General features: G+C 45.4%; 1 protein-coding gene across 1 annotated transcript in view; it reads left to right on the top strand.

Moving 5' to 3' along the window:
* The window catches only part of LOC311609888 (vomeronasal type-2 receptor 116-like), a gene marked incomplete at its 3' end in the record, with an annotated part of 58,256 nt that continues 38,159 nt past the window's right edge, over positions 1 to 20,097 (top strand). Inside the window, exon 1 of the mRNA XM_084803325.1 lies at positions 1 to 447. Coding sequence (XP_084659451.1) covers positions 399 to 447 — 49 coding nt within the window. The 5' untranslated portion in view covers positions 1 to 398. The remainder of the gene's footprint in view (positions 448 to 20,097) is intronic.

Here is a 20,097-nt window from a genome sequence, read left to right as displayed (position 1 = left end):
CACCTGTAGTTCCAGCACTCTGGAAAGCAGAGACAGGTGGGTTAAGGCTAGCTACGCACGCACGCACGCACGTACGCACGTACGCACGCACGCACGCACGTAGTTCCAGGTCAGCAGGGTTTTTTGTTTTTCTTATTTTTGAGATAGCTCAATTTTTAAGAGAGTTTACTGCTTGTTTGTTGTGGAGCAATTTCCTCTGAAATAAAACTGTCTTGGAGAGGTTAGGAAACAGGATGTGCTAAGGAGAGGTGAAGCATTCCAACCTGCAAGGAAGCTCTTTAAAACTCAGGAAGTGAGGATTTGGAGAGACAGCTCAGCTGCTAAAAGAAGATACTGCCTTTGGAGAGGATCCAAGTTCGGTTTTCCAACTGGCTTTAACTCCAGCTCCAGGGGATACAATGATTCTGGCTTTCCTGGCCCTGGCACTCATGTGCCTGTACCCACACAGTAAGTAAACAACTCAAAGTCTCCAGGAAGTCCTGGGAACTCACCAGATGCACCAGGTTGCTTCCTCCTCCAGCTGAGAGACACTTGGACCAGGCAAGTTGCCAGGAAAATACTCACTGCGGCTTGCTGAGCTGCCTGCAAGTTGTGAGCTCCATGTTTCCAGCTTTGTGAGCCGTGACCCATGCTGGGGTGGGTTTTTGGTGTTTGTTTGTAGAGAGACCATGGTGTTCATATCCTTGTCTTTGGAGCGTACTGTGATGTGGGAGATTCCTTGCTTCCCAGCAAGTCTAACCCACCCCTAGCTCTTCACTGAACCAAAGGATCAAGAAGTGACTGGCAGCATCCATATCTCTATGTGGCCCAATCCAGGATTATGAAGGCAGTCATTTCAGTGAGCAGGAGGAGTCTGAGTTGAGTCAGAGGGAGTCTAAGTAATGCACTATAGACAGTCTAAGGTCCACAGAAAGTACAGAGCAAACTGAAGGGAAGATATGAAGCGTTTCTTCAATTCTGTGGTCTGAGGATATGGCTCAGTTGGCAGAGTGCTTGCCTAACACACATGATGCCTTGGCTTTGATTCCCAGCACTGTGTGAAACTTAAATATGGTGCCAACACTAAGGACCTAGAGGCAGGAGGATCAGGATTTCAACCTGGGACCCTGCCTCAAAACAAACAAACAAACAAAAACAAAAACCATAAGGTATGGGGGAATGGAGAGATGCGTTACTGGTTAGGAACATGGTGGTTCACAACTGTCTGTAACTCTAGTTTCAGGACATCTACTACCTTCTTCTGGACTCTGTGGACCTCAGGTATGCACATGGTGCATAGACATACCTACAGGTAACACACACACACACACACACACACACACACACACACACACACACACACGCACATAAACCAAATTAAAAAAATTGAAGTCTACAAAGTTGATATCTGTTTAAATATTCAATCATTAGTTGGAAAGATGGCTCTAGTGGGCAAGAATGTTTCACAAATAAAACTATTTGTAAAGGGTTAGGAGGCATGGGTTTGTTGGAGTAGGTGTGGCATTCTGAAGGTGTGTCACTAGCAGTGGGCTTTGAGGTTTCAAAAGCCCATGCCTGTTGGGGACTGGCTATATGGCCAATGTTCTTCCATCTTGTCAGAGCCTAGGTTCCTATTTCTCCAACTGTCTGTCATTTACCAGAAACCAGTTAACCCTGTCGTGGTTCCGCAGTTAGACACCTGTTGTGGTTTATTGTGGGGGGCGGTCATTCTAAGACCCCAGAGCTCGTAGTAAGAGCTACTCCTTTCTGGCTATAAACTAGCTTTTCCAGTAAGACTACTGGTAAGATCAGATTAAAGGGCAGCTGCACATCTTCATATTTTGCTATGCGTCCCAAACTGGCCTTATACTGACTTTGAAACTTAGTCTGCCTGCCCTGAACTTGAATCAGGACAGAAATCAAGAAAGTTTGGAGGACAGAAGAGGGAAAGGAGCCCCTTATCCAAGAGTCTGATGGAAACCTCAGAGAGCTGGCAAGCAAGAATTCTGGCATTAGCATTTGATGTAAAGACTTTCCACCAGAAGTAATGTTCCTTTCATATATGGATGATATAAGTTCAGGAATAGCAGCACATTGACCACTTGAACAACAGACTCCTATTGATGGAAGTTTATTGAACACTAAACAAAACTGACCAGTCAGGGACACAGCCTAGATTTGGGACCCAGACTGTGATACTGTTCAGTTTCTATTGCAACCTTTCTAATATGAAAAACCATAACCAGGTAACCACCTGGTATCCAGGTGAAGGAAGCGAGGGGTGGGGGAAGCATTATGCCATTTTGATAAGCTAAACATCATCCAAGTGTATTATGTTGAGGTAGTTAGACAAAGCATTTTAAGATGATTGACTAGGATATATGTTTGGGGACATTCCAGTTCCCCACTGTTCCAGGAGAAGGGAACATAGTAGGATGTTGCAGTCTTAACTCTAATAGAACATACATTCATCTGTAACTCAAGCAAGACATGCATTTATCATGTGTTGTTTTATTCTAAGTCACAAGTATTGAACTATTGAATTATATTCTGGTCTTAGGCAGGTAGGGACTGTAAACCTGAACTTTATTTCACCTAATAATCAAAGTGGAGACTTGGGGGAAAAATGGCTTCTGATATCCTAAAGACCGTAGCAAGTATTAACAGAGGAGCTACTGTCGTGCTATGAACTAAAGTAGGTCTCAACAGAGGGTCTATAGAGTTTAAGTAGGTTAAGCAGGCGGCAGCATAGATACTTTTGCTAACATGTGAATGCCCTAGGCTTAAGGCTTGAATGTGTATGGTGTTGGCTCTGTTTTTTTTTTAATTAACAATTAAACTTTATTATACAACCCAACTAGCTTACACAAAAGGGACAAAAGGTTAAAGGGAAAAAAGAGTGAACCTTTCGGTGTCCGTTCCACAGGACTGGTCCCTAGGTATCTCTGGCCTGTGAGCTGGTCCAGCCTGTTCGCTGAACCTCTTCTCTATCCCAAGCCCGGTCTGACTCTGCTGCTCCTCTCTCTGTCTCCCTCCACTTGTCTGTCTGTCATGTGCAAGGAGTGGTCTCCCTCTCCCATTGAGGGTTGATTAAAAACACAATAGTCGAGGCGGAGTCCCCAGGTCGGCTTCCTGAATTCCAGGCCCAGGATGGCTCCACCCAATCCATCTCAAGTTTAATCTCAGGGAGTATCCATGGTGTGTCCAAGGGCAAAGCCCACCAAGACTGCTTTCATCTGTGACAAAGCTTACACTCCTTCCCACAATATAGCCTTATTCTTTTCCTAAGAAATTGCCTTAAAAGTCTCAGGTGAAACTGCACAGTAAAGGCAAGACATGAACTCCATTAATCCCAGCACTCTGAAGGCAGAGGCAGGTGGATCTCTGTGAGTTCAAGGCCAGTTTAGTGTATAAAGTGAGTTTTACCCAGGGCTACCCAGGACTACACAGTAAGAAGCTGTCTTAGAAAACAACCAACCAACCAATCAACCAATCAACTACCCAACCAAAACACAACTTTAGAATAAAAAAAAATCACAGCTCTCATTTTAAAAGGGAATTAAGAGTTTATTTTGGCAACATTGTGTCTATGGTCTGGGGAACCCAGGCTTAGGTTACCCCAGATTCCATGTTCCAATGTGGAAAACGGTTTCATGGAGCTTTATAGTTTTACAGGAAAAAGTCACAAAACAAGGCAAGTTTAAAATTCATTGGTGGGTACATCAGAGAGGCAGGTACAGTGAGATGGAGGAAGTTGTTTTAGGCTCAAGATGCTATCTAATGACATCGTTAGCTTCTAGGTTGGTGGAAGCTAGTGGTCTGCTATGTTTTAATATCTTCCTTTTTGAGACAATGTCTCTCTATGCTGTCCTGGTATTCTCTATGTAGATCAGGCTACCCTCGGACTCAAAGAGATCCACTTGCCTCTTCCTCCTGAGAAGTGGAATTAAAAGTGAGTGCTCCCATGCCCAGCAGGTTAATAGCTTCTAGAAGGATTTTACCTATTAGTCACAAGATGTTGGTTTGTAAGACCCCCTCCCCTGTGCACCTGCCATAGCAAGCATAGCAGCAGTAACGCTATCTTGCAAGGCAAGACTAGAATAATAGGTTCCCGGAATAAGATGAGGCCTGGGGCCCAGAGATAACAGAAACAGTTTGTCCTTGTCAAACAGGGTATTTATGGTCGGCCATCTGGCCCCAGGGAACGGGTAAACTCCCCTGTTCCCAGAGCCCATCTGATGACCGGGCCATAACCTCGCCTCATTTAAATTTACCAATCAGAGCCCTGTAACTATGCTTCTCGCTTCTGTACCCGCGCTTCCTGCTAAAATCCCTATAAAAGACCCCTGAAAGACTCGCTCGGCGCGCCAGCCTCTCCAGAGACTGAGACACCCGGGTACCCGTCCCCCTGCAATAAAGCCTTTTGCGTGTTGCAACTGAAACCTTGGTCTCACTGGTTCTTGGTGGGGGTCTCCACGTTAAGACCACCATGCTGGGGGTCTTACATTTGGAGGTTCCACCGAGATCGAGACCCCCGCCCAGGGACCACCGACCCAAATTCGGGAGGTAAGCCTTTGTGCTGGCCGGCTTAGTCGTTGTTGTCATTTCGTCTCTCTGTCATCTCTCTGTTAATCGTTACATGTCTCGGTGTCTGCGCAGACTCTCTGAATCTGGCAAGGACTAGAAGGAGTTGACGAACTCGGACTTCTTCCTTGTGCCCCCGGGAGACGTCCCGGCGGGATTCCGTAGGGACTCTCCATCCCACCAGAACCCTGTCTACCCCAGGGTTATTTGGGGCCCCGGCCCATCTGAGAGGCTATTCGCCTCATCTGGGAGACGAGGAATCCGGACCCCCTGCGTCTCCAACCTCTGTTTTGTTTTCGCTTTGGCGCAAGCCTCCCGCGCAGGCTGTTTTTGGTCTTTTGTGTCTAGTTTTCCTCTGTTGTCTTTCGTTTTATGTTTTTGGTACCATGGGTCAGACTCTTGTCACCCCGCTAACCCTTACCTTACAGCATTTCAGAGAGGTCCGTGTCATTGCACACAATCTGTCAGTAGAAGTCCGCAAGGGCAAATGGGAGACTTTCTGTTCCGCCGAATGGCCCACGTTTAACACCGGGTGGCCACGAGATGGCACTTTTAACCTTTCTCTCATTTTACAGGTCAAGTCCAAAATTATGGACCCTGGACCACACGGTCATCCGGACCAGGTCTCCTACATAATGACTTGGGAATCTCTCGTTCGTGACCCCCCTCCATGGGTCAGACCTTTCCTCATTCAGCCCCCTCCTATCCCCACTTCTCTTACCACGCCCGCCTTAGCACCTCCCCTGGTCCCCACTCCGGTGGCCCCCTCTGGGACCGGTCTCTATCCCGCCGTTGTCCGCCCCCCCCCTAAGGTCTTGCCGCCGGACGAGGGGCCCCTCCTTGACCTCCTAACCGAAGAACCACCCCCTTATCGGGCCCCAGCGGCCCCAGGCCCAGCCTCACCGGCTGGACCCCCGACTCCCTCGGCTCCTCCGTTGCTGGGGCCACCTGAGGATATTGCGCCGCCGCCACCTGCGCGCTCCAGACCCGCGCCCCGCCCTGAGGATATTGCTCCCGCCGCAGCGCCCGAGGCCTCACCAATGGCCGGCCGACTCCGTAGCCGGCGCGAAGTTCCACCCCAGACCTCTCAGGCCTTCCCCCTTCGGGCTGGCACGGGTGGCCAGATGCAATATTGGCCGTTTTCTGCCTCAGATCTTTATAACTGGAAAAATAATAACCCTCCTTTCTCTAAAGATCCCTCCCGGTTAACTTCCCTTATTGAGTCTATTCTAGTCACTCATCAACCCACCTGGGACGACTGCCAACAGCTCCTACAGACGCTCCTCACCTCCGAAAAAAAGCAGCGCGTCCTTTTGGAAGCACGCAAGAGCGTCCCAGGAGCTAATGGGCGGCTTACCCAGCTGCCAAATAAAATCAACAGTGCTTTCCCCTTGAAACGACCGGACTGGGACTTCAACACTGAGAAAGGTAGGGCCCACCTATGTCTTTATCGCCAGCTGCTCATAGCGGGTCTCCAAAAAGCCGCCAGGTGGCCCACCAATTTGGCCCAGGTTAAGATGGTTACTCAGAAAGCAGATGAGACGCCGTCAGCTTTTCTTGAGCGTCTGAAAGAGGCTTACAGGGTTTACACTCCATATGACCCTGAGGACCCTCTCCAGGCCACCACCCTGGCCATGTCCTTTGTCTGGCAATCTGCCCCAGATATCAGACGCAAATTAGAGAGATTGAAAGAACTCAAGAAAAGTACAGTTCAGGATCTTTTAAAGGAGGCAGAGAAAGTTTATAATAAGAGAGAGACGCCAGAAGAGAAAAAAGAAAGGCTTAGAAAAGAGTCCGAAAAAAAGTAAGAGAGATTGAGAAAAAAAGCAGAAAAAAGGGAAAATGCTAGAGATAAGAAGAGACATAGGGAAATGAGTAGACTGTTGGCCACCGTAGTTTCAGGGCGCCAGGATAGTCAGGGCCAGGGAGAACGGAGAAAAACCCCTGTGGATAAGGACCAATGTGCCTATTGTAAGGAATGAGGCCACTGGGTACGGGACTGTCCCAGGCGTCCCAAAGGGCCCCGTAGGACCCCCCCCTCCGCGGCTCTCCTCAACCTAGAAGACTGAAGAAGTCCGGGTCAGGAGCCTCCCCCTGAACCCCGGCTAACTCTAAATGTGGGGGGGGGGCAACCCGTCACCTTCTTGGTGGATACGGGAGCTCAGCACTCTGTCCTCACCACCACACCGGGGCCCCTGACAACAAAGACTGCCTGGGTGCAAGGAGCGACTGGCGGGAAGCCTTACCGCTGGACCACCGAGAAAAAAAGTACATCTTGCAACCGACTTCGTTTGGTATACGGATGGGAGCAGCTTCCTGGATAATGGGACACGATGGGCCGGAGCGGCTATCACCACCACCAACCAGGTACTATGGGCCAGCCCTCTGCCCCCAGGGACCTCTGCCCAGCGTGCTGAACTGATTGCCCTGACCAAGGCCCTGGAGCTGGCAAAAAGAAAGAGGCTAACAGTCTATACAGACAGCCGGTATGCCTTCGCCACGGCCCACGTACATGAAGAAATCTATCGGCGCCGAGGACTCCTCACCTCAGGAGGTAAAAAAATTAAAAATAAGACTGAAATCCTGGCCCTCCTGAAGGCCCTCTTTTTACCCCAGCAGCTCAGCATCATCCATTGCCCGGGCCACCAGAAAGGGGACTCCCCTGAGGCTCGAGGTAATCGGCTGGCTGACGAGACAGCCCGCCAAGCCGCTACAAGACCCCTCGACACTCTCGAGGCGCTCTCCTTACAAGAGGACACCGGAGCGCCAGGACAGCAGGATCGGAATTAAAAATTCACCAACGACGACATACCGAGACTTCACAAGATGGGCGCTCTTCCTAAAGGCCCCAAACATTGGCGATACCAGGACAAGGTAGTCGTCCCCTCAAAAGCAACTAACTATTTGATTGACTACTTCCACAAGCTCACTCATTTAAGCACCCAGAAAATGAAGACCCTCCTCGAAAAAAAAAAAAAGAAACGGACTTTTACCTATTGGAGAAAAAGGAGGCCCTCCAGAGAGCCATTGACAATTGCCAGCCCTGCACGCTGGTCAATACTAACAAATCCTTGAACTTGTCAGGAACTAGGGTCCGAGGACACCGGCCAGGGACCCATTGGGAGATTGACTTCACGGAGGTCAAACCAGGTATATACGGGTACCGGTACCTGCTAGTCTTCATAGATACTTTCTCAGGATGGGCTGAAGCCTTCCCCACCAAACATGAGACGGCCAAGGTGGTTTCCAAGAAGCTCTTAGATGATATTTTCCCTCGTTACGGGATGCCACAGGTAATCGGGTCCAACAACGGACCAGCCTTCGTCTCTCAGGTAAGCCAGCAGGTGGCCAAACTGTTGGGGATTAATTGGAAATTGCATTGTTCATACAGACCCCAGAGTTCAGGACAGGTAGAACACATGAACAGGTCTATTAAGGAGACTTTAACCAAATTGACGCTTGCAGCTGGCACTAAGGACTGGGTGGCCCTACTACCCCTGGCCCTATACAGGGTTAGGAACACCCCTGGCCCACATGGGCTTACTCCTTTTGAGATTGTCTACGGTTCACATGTTCCTATTGTTCACTTCCTTGACCCAGATATTGGCTCCTTCGCCACCAGGCCTTCCCTCCAGGCACACCTAAGAGCCCTCCAAGAGGTGCAAAATGAGGTATGGAAACCCCTAGCCCGTGCTTATAAGGGCCAACTTGATAAGCCCCTGGCCCCTCACCCCTTCCAGGTTGGAGACTACGTTTGGGTCTGACGCCACCGGGCCAAGAACCTTGAACCCCGCTAAAAGGGACCCTACACAGTACTCCTGACCACCCCAACGGCTCTCAAGGTTGACGGAATTGCCACCTGGATCCACGCTGCTCACGTCAAGGCTGCCAAGGATCAATCGCTACCCCCGAGAGCCAATATCCATTACTTTGGCACTGCTATTGGGAGTCGGGGGGATCGCTGCAAGAATCGGGACTGGGACGGCTGCTCTCACTCAGGTCACTCACTTCCAGCAGTTACAACAGGCCATGAATGCAGACCTCCAAGCATTAAAAAAATCCATCAGTGCCCTAGAGCAGTCCCTGACCTCCCTCTCAGAGGTAGTGCTCCAAAATCGTAGAGGGTTAGATATCTTGTTCTTGAAAGAGGGTGGGCTCTGTACAGCCCTCAAGAAAAAATGTTGTTTTTATGCTGACCATACAGGAGTAGTCAGAGATAGTATGTCTAAGCTGCGAGAAAGGCTCAAGCAGCGACAGTTACAATTTGAATCAGGACGAACTTGGTATAAAAACTGGTTTAATAAGGCTCCTTGGTTCACCGCTTTAATATCTACCATAATGGGCCCTTTGTTAATTATTATCCTGCTCCTACTTTTTGGGCCCTGCATCCTTAACAGACTGATGCAATTCATCCGAGACCGCCTATCGGTTGTACAGGCCTTGGTTCTAACCCAACAATACCAACAGCTCCAACAGGTAGAACCAGAGGTCATTGAATGAAAGATTTCATTCAATTTACAACAAGAGGGGGGAATGTAAGACCCCCTCCCCTGTGCACCCGCCATAGCAAGCATAGCAGCAGTAACGCTATCTTGCAAGGCAAGACTAGAATAATAGGTTCCCGGAATAAGATGAGGCCTGGGGCCCAGAGATAACAGAAACAGTTTGTCCTTGTCAAACAGGGTATTTATGGTCGGCCATCTGGCCCCAGGGAACGGGTAAACTCCCCTGTTCCCAGAGCCCATCTGATGACCGGGCCATAACCTCGCCTCATTTAAATTTACCAATCAGAGCCCTGTAACTATGCTTCTCGCTTCTGTACCCGCGCTTCCTGCTAAAATCCCTATAAAAGACCCCCAAAAGACTCGCTCGGCGCGCCAGCCTCTCCAGAGACTGAGACACCCGGGTACCCGTCCCCCTGCAATAAAGCCTCTTGCGTGTTGCAACCGAAACCTTGGTCTCGCTGGTTCTTGGTGGGGGTCTCCACGTTAAGACCACCGTGCTGGGGGTCTTACAGGTTCTGCCGCAGAGGTGGGCCTTGAATGCCTGTTTCAGAGGGCTAGAACTGCCCAAGATAAGAGGATTAGCCTCTGGACCTGCAACATTCCAATCTCTGCACACTCCTGATCAGTTTCTGTAGACGCAGGTTCTTTCTAGGAATTATAGCTCACACAACCCAAAACCTTTAAAGATATTTCTGCTCCCAGTATCACCTTGTATTAGGCTTCTACATCATCAATTGTGATCTTTAAGAACCACACACTGGGGGCTGGAGATGCAGCTTAGTCCCACGTGTTGCTTTCCCAGAGGACCCACGTTCTATTCTCGGCACCCCCATGGTGGTTCACAACCATCTGTAATTCCAATTTCAGGGGATCTGACTACCTCTTCTGGACTGATGGCTACAGTATGTGAACGGCGTGCAAGCAAAACACCTATATATATGGAAAAAAAAAGGAAAGAAAGAAAAAAAAAAGAAAAAAGAAAAAGAACCACCCGCTACTAAGACAGTAACTTTAAATTCCACTATGATCTTTTACATAGGCGATTGTAGGAACAGTGAGCTGTGTGAGCCTACACTGTGGTCTCTAGTGTATCTTGCTTTCTGAGCACATCTTTTCCTTCTAACCTTACTAGTTTTGGTGAGACAACATCTCACTATGTAGCCCTGGCTGTTCTGGAACTTGCTATGTAGACCAGGCTGGCCTAGAACTCACAGAGATCGACTGAGAGCTGGGATTAAGAGCGAACGCCTTTAATCCCAGCACTTGGGAGGCAGAGGCAGGCGGATCACTGTGAGTTCGAAGCCAGCCTGGTCTACAAAGTGAGTCTAGCACAGCCAAGGCTACACAGAGAGACCCTGTCTTGAAAAACAAAAAACAAAAACAACAAAAAAAGAGCGAATACTATTGAAGTATCTTTGATAAAATCTCAGTTTTACTCCCTAAAAGGCTGAATTCTTCCACTGTGCAAACCACAGACACTGGTTTGGCCTAAACTGAGGTTCCTAAAACTCTAGTGGCGTTCCTCAGGCTGCTGAGGGTGACATTGGGGGAGTTGTGCCTCCTTTACTCATAACCCTGTCCTACTGCCTGATAAATTAACGGTAATCTCCCAGTTTCAGATTCTGAGTGCTGTCACTTGCCTGCAATCCTGACTTTAGCCTTCAGTTCCATCTAACATGTGTCGTGTTCATAACCTATCCTAACAGTTCACAGTGTTTAAGTCTGAAGCCTTTTGATATACTAGGCTATCCAGGTTCCTCTGCTTGGCCTGCCCATGATATGGGAAGGCAGAGCGTGTGTAAACGCCCACTCAGCGCCACCTTGCGGCCAGTTCTGGAAATGCATTCAGCGCTGGCCCCATCTCCTGTCACTTAAAAAAAGATTTATTTATTTATTTATTAATTTATTCATATTACATCTCGATTGTTATCCCATCCCTTGTATCCTCCCATTTCTCCCCCCTTCCCTCCCTCCCTCCCACTTTCACCCTATTCCCCTCTCCTATGACTGTGACTGAGGGGGTCCTCTTCCCCCTGTATATGATCATAGGGTATCAAGCCTCTTCTTAGTAGCCTGCTATTCTTCCCCTGAATGACACCAGGCCTCCCTATCAAGGGTATGTGATCAAATATTGGGCACCAGAGTTCATGTGAAAGTCAGTCCCCACTCTTCACTCATCTGTGGAGAATGTCCTGTCCCTTGGCTAGATCTGGGTAGGGGTTCGAATTATACTGCATGTATTGTCCTTGTTTGGTGCCAAAGTTTGTGAAGAACCCCTGGTCCCAGATTTGCCCATCATAATGTTCTACTTGTAGGTTTCTAGGACCCCCTGGATCCTTCTGTTTTCCCATTCTCCTATACTTCTCTCACCTAGAGTCCCAATAGGATGTCCTCACATCTATCCCACTTTCCTGGTAGGTGAAGACTTTCATGAGACATGCCCTTGGGCTAGTGTCTATTTATAAGTGAGTATATACCATTTGAGTCTTTCTGCTTCTGGGTTAACTCACTCATTATGATCATTTCTAGTTCAATCCATTTGTCCACAAATTTTGGGAATTCTTTTGTTTTTAAAATAGCTTATCCTTTTATCATTACTTATGTCCCAATCATAAGCCCTCCTTCGTCTCCTCCTGGTCCCACCCTCTCTCCCTCTTCTCCCTATCCCCTCCCACAGTCCTCAGAAAGAGGGATCCATCCTCCCCTACCAACTGACCCCAGCTTTTCAAGTCTCATCCTCTATGGCCTGGTAAGGTACCCTGCCAGGAGGTAGTGGTTAAAGAGCAGGCAGCAGAGTTCGTATCAGAGCCAGCCCCTGCTCCCCTCACTAGAGGACCCAAATGGAGACTGAGCTGCCTACCCCCTACATATGAGCAGGGAGGTTCTTCTCCATGCATGGCTCTTGGTTGGTGCATCCATCTCTTCAGGCTCCCCTGGGCCCACATTTGTTGGTTCTGTTTGTCTTCTTGTTAAGCTCCTCTGGGTCCTTCTATCCCCCTACTCTTCCATAACACTCCCTGTGAGCTGCCCAAAGTGTCCTGTGAGTCTCAGCATCTGCTTTAATCCTTATGTTAGGTGGAGTCTATCAGAGGATATCTATGGTGGGCTCCTGTCCTGTTCCTTCTCTTCAACTGCTTCTAGTGTCTATTCTATTTGCCATTCTGAATGAGAATTAAGCATCCAACACTAGGGTCCTCATTGCTACTTAGCTTCTTTAGGTCTGTGGATTGCAGTATAGGTAACCCATACTATATAGCTGATATCTGCTTTTGAGTGAGTATATACCATGTGCGTCTTGCTGGGCTGGGTTACCTCACTCAGGATGATATTTTTCATGTCCATCCATTTGCCTGCGGATTTCATGATTTCCTTTATTTTTATTTCCTTGTTTCTTTTTAAAGATTTATTTATTTATTATGTATACAGTGTTCTGTCTGTACACTTGCTTGCACTCCAGAAGAGGGCACTGGATCTCATTACAGATGGTTGGGAGCTACCATGTGGTTGCTGGGAATTGAACCAAGACCTCTGGAAGCATCTCTCCAGCCCTATTTCCTTGGTTTTAATAGCTGAATAGTATTACATTGTGTAGATGTACCAGTTTCTTTATCCATTCTTTGGTTGAGGGACATCTGTGTTGTTTCCAATTTCTGGCTATTTTGAATAAAGCTGCTATGAATGTATGTCCTTGTTTGGCGTAGCATCTTTTGGGTATATGTCTAGGAGTGGTATAGCTGGGTCTTGAGGTTTGTTTGTGACTATTGTGAAGAATGTAGTTTCCCTACTTTCTTTCTCAGCCCATTTGTATTTTATATACTGGAGGGCTACTGCTACTTTTCAGTTAATTTTGCATCCAGCCAGTTTGCTGAAGGTGATTACCAGCTGTAGGAGTTCCTTGCTAGAATTTCTGGAGTCACTTATGTATACTATCATAAAAAATGATACTTTGATTTATTCCTTTCCAATTTGTATCTCTTTGATCTCCGTTAGCTGTCTTATTGCTCTGGCTAGGACTTCAAGTATCTTGAAGAGATATAGAGAGCGTGGGCAGCCTTGACTTGTCCCTTTTTTTTTCTGAGGAATTGATTTAAGTTTCTGTCAGTTTAGTTTGAGGTTTGCTATAAGCTTGCCTTTACTATATTTAAATATGTACTTGGGATCCCTGCTATCTCTATGACTTTTTAAAATGAACAGTTGTTAGATTTTATCAAAATTTTAGGCATCTAAGAAGAGGGTAACATGGTTTTTTTCTTTCACTTTGTTTATATGGTGGATTGCATTAATGGATTTATGTATATTGAACCACCTCTACATGCCCAGGATGAAGTCTTCTTGGTTTTGGTGGATGATATTTTTATATGGATTCAGTTTGGGTGTGTTTTATTGAGTATTTTTACATCAATGTTCATAAGGGAAATTGGTCTGAAACTTTCTCTCTTTGTTGGGTCTTTGTGTAGTTTAGTTATGAAGGTGACTACAGCCTCATTGAATGATTTTTATAATGTTCCTTCAGTTTCTGTTTTGTGGAATAGTTTGATGAATGTTGGTATTAGCACTTCTTTAAAGATTTGTTAGAATTCTGCTCTGAAACCATGTGGCCATGGACTTTGTTTTTTGTTTGGAGACTTTTGATGACTGCTTCTATTTCCTTAGGAGGTATAAGATGACTTAATTTATTTAACAATTCTTGATTCAAATTTGGTACATGGAATCTATCAAGAAAATTGCCTATATAATTTAAATTTTCAAGTTTTGTGGCAGTCAGGGTTTTGAAATAAGACCCAGTGATTCTTTAGATTTCCCCAATATCTGTTGTTATGTCCACCTTTTCATTTCTAGTCTCTTCTGTTTATTTAGTTTGGCTAAGGGTTTGCCTATCTTGTTGATTTTCTCAAAGATCCAGCTCTTAGTTTTGTTGATTCTTTGAATTATTCTATTTGATCCTAATTTACTGACTTCAGCCTTGAGTTGAGTTTGATTACTTCCAGCCATCTATTCCTCTTGGGTATGTCTGCTCCTTTTTTTCCTAGGGATTTCAGGTGTGTCATTAAGTTGCTTTTATGATCAAACTTCCATATGAAGGCACATAGTGCTATGAATTTTCCTCTTAGCATTGTTTTCATTGTGTCCCCTAGGTTTGGGTATGTTGTGCCATCCTTCACCTGTTTTTTTTCCCTGCATTTCTTTAAATGATATGTTCAATCCCTCCACCTATTTGTTTGTATTTTCCTGTATTTCTTTGAGTGATTTATTCATTTCTTCTCTAAAACTTTCAATCTGTTTGGGTATATCTGCCTGTCTTTCTTTAAGGAGTTTATTCATTTGCTCTGTTATCATCTTCATAGGCATAGACTTAAGGTCATTTTCTTGTGTTTCAGTTGTATTAGGGAATGCAGAGCTACTTGCCATTGGATAATTAGGTTCTGGAGATGCCATGTTGCTCTGGCTTTTGCTGATTGTGTTTTTTATGCTGGCCTTTAGCTATCCCGTTGTCTCTGGCCTTGGCTGGTAGCTCCTTGTGCCTCCTCAGGTGTGCTGGGATAACAATGTATAGGAAGCTAAAAATTCTTGGAGGATCCCTTCATGTATTGGTGGTTATGATCCAAGACTGATGGGTGCTTCTCAGGGAATTTCCTGTGGCTCACCTCACACATATGGTCTTGAGGACTGACTGGAATCATCAGGAGCCTGGGCACCATCCTCTCACTAGCAGAAGTCTGAGGATCACATGTCCTCCTACTGGCTTATTTGCTCCACGATTAATGAGCTCAGGCTGCCCAGACATTGTTCTCAGACACTGTGCTCTCTGGGCACACCTATTTTGGTAAACCTGTGAGCACAGAGGTCTGACTGGTCTCCTTACGTTTTGAGTTTTGGAGCAGTGGCTGGGGCTGTTTACATGAATCCTGAGCATCAGGAGGCTCAAGGTTGGAGCTGCAGGACCCTGTACCTGGAAGGTATCCATGGCCATCTCCTGTAAACAATAAGACTTCAGTGATGGGACTGGAAGAAACCCAGCCACAAAACCTTTAACCCATTACTCAGGGATAGTGACAGGTCCATGAATTTGAGCCCTTCTTTTACCTTTTTCCATATTCTTCATCTGTCTGTGGGTAATCTAGCAAAGCTCCATTTGTATAATCTCAGACAAGTCACAATTGTATGGTTCATGGTACATTTTGACCTCAATATATGCTAAAAATGGTTATAGAGAGTGAAATTTGAAATTTGAAGTGTTTTCTTATTTCTCTTAACCCCTTTACCCCTAGCCACTAAGGAAGAAGTCTGCCTGCCCTGGGGCAGCCATGATGTTAGGAATATCAGGGTATACTGTCTCAGAAAACTCATGAGGGATCTTTAAAATTAAATCAACAGGGAATTCTCACATTTATGGTCAACCCAGGGCAGACAAAGGCAGCTGTCATGGTTACACAGCACTATCAGCCTACCTTTCAGCTCTTGCATTGGTATGAATGGTATTTTTCAAACAGTGAAGACTTCAGCCATAACTGCCCACCTCAGCATTCTTCATGTCTGACATAATGGCACATCATCAACAGCAGCATTTTGTAGGCACAGGAGTGCAGATATCCATGAGTTTTCCCCACACTTGTCTACTTATGTGGCTTAGACCAAAAAAGATTTCATAATGAAATTCTTTTACTGAAAAAAGAATGATATGAATCTCAAGCATAAAATAAAATAATGGTTCTACTTTGATACACTTAAATGAAGAAGTATGAACCCACAGAACCATACAATATTATACCCGAATAAGTAATGTAAAATAGCATGCCACTGGTTTCAGCCATTGTACTTAATTTACTAACATTTTTTACCTAAATTTTACATGACTATTCCTCCTTGAATGTGTTGTGTGCCTAATGTCAAGACAGCAGTTCTTATCTGGCCTTAACAAAATAATGTATCACCTTGGGGCAAAAACCAAACCAAGGAGTGCTGTACTGGAAGCCAAGATACAAATGACTTCCATTTCCACCATGACCTTCCCCATGGTGCTATGGTAGACAGGAAGAAAGGCACAGAAGAACACCAGCATGCTGAATGACAGGAACTTGGCTTCATAGAATGTGTCAGGAAGATTCCTGGACAAGAAGGCCATAATGGCCCATGTGCCAAGGAGCAGAGGTATCCCAGGACATAGTGGAAGGCAACTGCTGAACCCTTGTTACACACAATGATGATGTGGCCATGTTCAGCATGAGCATCTCGATCAAGATAAGGTAGAGAGGTGACCAGCCAGATTCCACAGATAACAAGTTGGATCAGTGTGCAGATGGGAATGATAAAGTTAGGGGCCCTTGATACCATTAACCACCTCACTATTCTATCTGGAACAGTAATCTTGAATGCAATAACCACTGTGATAACTTTGGCCAACACTGTGGAGGGAGCCACCATGAGTGCAATTCCAAATGTTGTCTGCTGCAAGATGCAGGTGGCTGTGCTGGGCTGACCAATGAAGAGCAAGGAACTGAGGAAACAGATGATGAGTGTCAGTAGCAGGGTGCAGCTGAGAGCCCAATTATTTGCCTTGACAATGGGTGTGTCTCTGTGCTTCAGGAAGATTACAAGAACCACAGCTGTGAATACAGAGAGGCACAGTGCAGTGGTGGTGAGAGCCATGCCCAAGGAGTCTTCATAGGCCAAAAAGCTCACAGATTTCTGGAGGTAGTAGTTCTCCTCCGAGTGTGCATAGTGACTATCTGGATACTTCACGCACTATCCATATCTGTTCAGAAATGAAGGTGACTATAAATCAGTCCCCTGGTTTTCCCTTTCCCATTAAGCTGTCACTCAGCTTAAGCTCATTGAAATGCTTCCTGAATCACCTTCCTGATTTTTCTGAAACAAACATTTAAGTGCTCTATAAATCATTTCAAACATATATAGCCTCTTTGCCTATGGTGACGAAAATCAGAGAAGACTAATGCTTTTCCTGTGTCTTTGTATGATTTCTCTGAATTTGAGGCTCTATTACATCTATTATATGTTATACAATTACCGAATTATACTGTGGAATCCTAATTCAATTCTTCCATCACATTATGGAAAAAACCACTAATTTTGCACATACATTTTGTACAATATGGGCAATTGTGCTCATATCAGAAGCACATAAACTAAAATTGGAATGATACAGAGAAGATTAGCTTGGGCCGTGTGCACTGATGACACACAAGTTCATGAAGTGTTGTATATTTTTGCATATTGAAAGTGGTGATTGAACTAGCTGCTGGATGCAAAACATTGACTTGGGGGATTCTTATTCTGACAGGACATCGTAGGAGTTAGGGAGGATCAGAACTAGCCTCTTCCTCTCTTGTGCATATCCCCTCCTGCAGCCAGACATCAGAGCTTGGGATCTGGAATCAGGTACTCCTAGCAACCTGCTCTCTTCCCATACTTGAGTGCAGACACCACTGGGGTTGGGGAGCAGAGGGTCTGATGTAATGAAACTGATGAGTGAATGGGATGCTGTGTCTAAAAAACTGAATTTGGTGCTTCTCAGGCAGAAGGGGACAAATTGGGAGTTTGAAGTCATACCCTGGTCTGGGATCCACGATCTATGAGTACCCTGCACTCTCCACAAAAGGGACTCTCAAGAACAGCATCTGGATCCCAGATATAGTGTTATGCCCTCCAAGCCACTATTTTACTTTGCTGATGATCCCCCTGAGGAGACAAAATGTTCAGCGGAACTCTGTTGAATCCCAGATCCCAGGTGCCAGAGCTCAGAGGAATAAGTTCCAGGATAGTGTCTGTTAGGTCTGTAATCCAAGCAGCCACATTCCAGAGGGGCTCACCCCCTCACCTGCCAGCTTAAGAAACACATGCCTCCCCCAGCAGATGGCTAAAGGAAGGGGGTAAGAACACAATTAACAAAAACCAGGACAGCATGGCTTCACCAGAAATTCCCCAAAACAATGCAGCTGAATCTCAGGAAAATGACCTTAAAGCTATGATTGAGCAGTTAGTTGAGAAATATAAAGAGGAAATGAATAGATCCTTCCAATGAGTACAGGAAAATACAAACAAAGGAATAGAGGCCATTGAGGAAAAACAGGAAACTACAATCAACTAGGCAAAGGAAATGATTAAAATTGTTCAAGACATGAAAATGGAATTAGAATTTTTTATTTTAAAAATTTTATTATTAATTTATTCAGCTTACATCTCAATTGTTATCCTTTTACTTGTCTCCTCCCATTCCTCCTTCCCTCCCCTTTTCACCCTATTCCCCCCCCCCGTCCGGTGGGACTGTGACAGAAGGGGACCTCCTCACAACCCTATGGTCATAGCCTATCAAGTCTGATCCTGGCAGCCTGCTTATCCTTTCTCTGCATGCCACCAGGTCTCCTCACAACAGGGAGTGGTCAAATATGGGGAACCAGAGTTCATGTCAGAGTTAATCTCCACTCTCCACACAACTTGGGAGCATGTCCTGTCCCTTGGCTAGGTCTGATTAAGGGTTCAATGTTTACTGCATGTATTGTCCTTGGTTGGTGCAGTAGTTTGAGCAGACCCCTTGTGTCCAGATTCACCCCTCATGATGTTCTTCTTGTAGGTTTCTAGGACCCTCTGGATCCTTCTATTACCCGTTCTCTGGTAATTCTCTCATATAGAGTCCCAATAGGAGGTCCCCTCATCTATCCCAATCTCCTGGTAAGTGGAAACTTTCATGGGACATCCCTTTTGGGCTAGCGTTTGATTATAAGTGAGTATGTACCATGTGAGTCTTTCTGAGTCTGGGTTAACTCACTCAATATGATGATTTTTAGTTCCATTCATTTGCCCTGCAAACTTCAGGATTTCCTTGTTTTTAATAGCTGAGTAGTATTTCATAGTATAAATATACCACAGTTCCTTTATCTATTCTTCAACTGAGGGAATTTAGGTTGTTTCCAGGTTCTGGCTAATAAGAATAAGGCTGTTATAAACATGGTTGAGCACATGTCCTTGTTGTGTGGTGGAGCATCTTCTGGGTATATTCCAAGGAGTGGAATAGCTGCGTCTTGAGGAAGCCTTATTCCAGTTTTTTGAGAAAGCACCAGATAGATTTCCAAAGTAGTTGTACAAGTTAGCATTTCCATCAGCAATGAAGGAGTGTTCCCCTTTCTCCACAATGTCACCAGCATATGATGTCACTTGAGTTTTTGATCTTAGCTATTCTGATGTGTGTAAGGTGGAATCTCAGAGTTGTTTTGATTTGCATTTCTTTTATGATTAAGGACATTGATCAATTCTTTAAGTGTTTCTCAGCCATTTGATATTCCTCTGTTGAGAATTCTGTGTTTTATTCTGAGCCCCATTTCTTAATTGGGTTATTTGATTAGGTGGTGTTTAATTTCTTGAGCTCTTTATATAGTTTGGATATTAGACCTTTGTCAGATGTAGGGTTGGTGAAGATCTATAGGCTGTCGCTTTGTTCTGTTGACAGTGTCTCCTTTCTTACAGAAGCTTCTCAGCCTCATGAAGTCCCATTTATTAATTGTTGACCTTAAGGCCTGGGATGTTGTAGTTCTATTCAGGAAGTTCTTTATGTGCCAATTAGTCCCAGGATCTTCCCTAATATTTCTTCTAACATATTGAGTATCTCTGGTTTTTTGTTGAGGTCTTTAATCCACTTGGACTTGAGTTTTGTGCATGATGATAAATGTGGGTCTACTTGCATATTTCTACACATAGACATCCAGTTGGACCAGCACCATTTGTTGAAGGTGATATCCTTTTTTCATTGAATAGGTTTGACTTTTTTGTCAAAAATCAAGTGTCCATATGTGTGTATATTTATATCTGGGTCTTCAATTCAATTCCATTTCTCAACCACCCTATTGATATGCCAGTCCATGCTGTTTTAATTACTGTTTCTCTACTGTACAGCTTGAAAACCGGCATGGAGATTCCTCCATAGGATCTTTTATTGCAGATGATTGTTTTGTCTATTCTGGCTTTTCTGTTTTTCCATATGAAGTTGAGAATTGATCTTTCAATGTCTTTAAAGAAT

Source organism: Acomys minous, assembly GCF_964271855.1.
Source record: "Acomys minous genome assembly, chromosome: 2".
Classification (NCBI taxonomy): Eukaryota; Metazoa; Chordata; class Mammalia; order Rodentia; family Muridae; genus Acomys; species Acomys minous.
The sequence above is the reverse complement of the archived record's forward strand: the minus strand, read 5'-3'. Positions and strand labels throughout refer to the sequence as shown.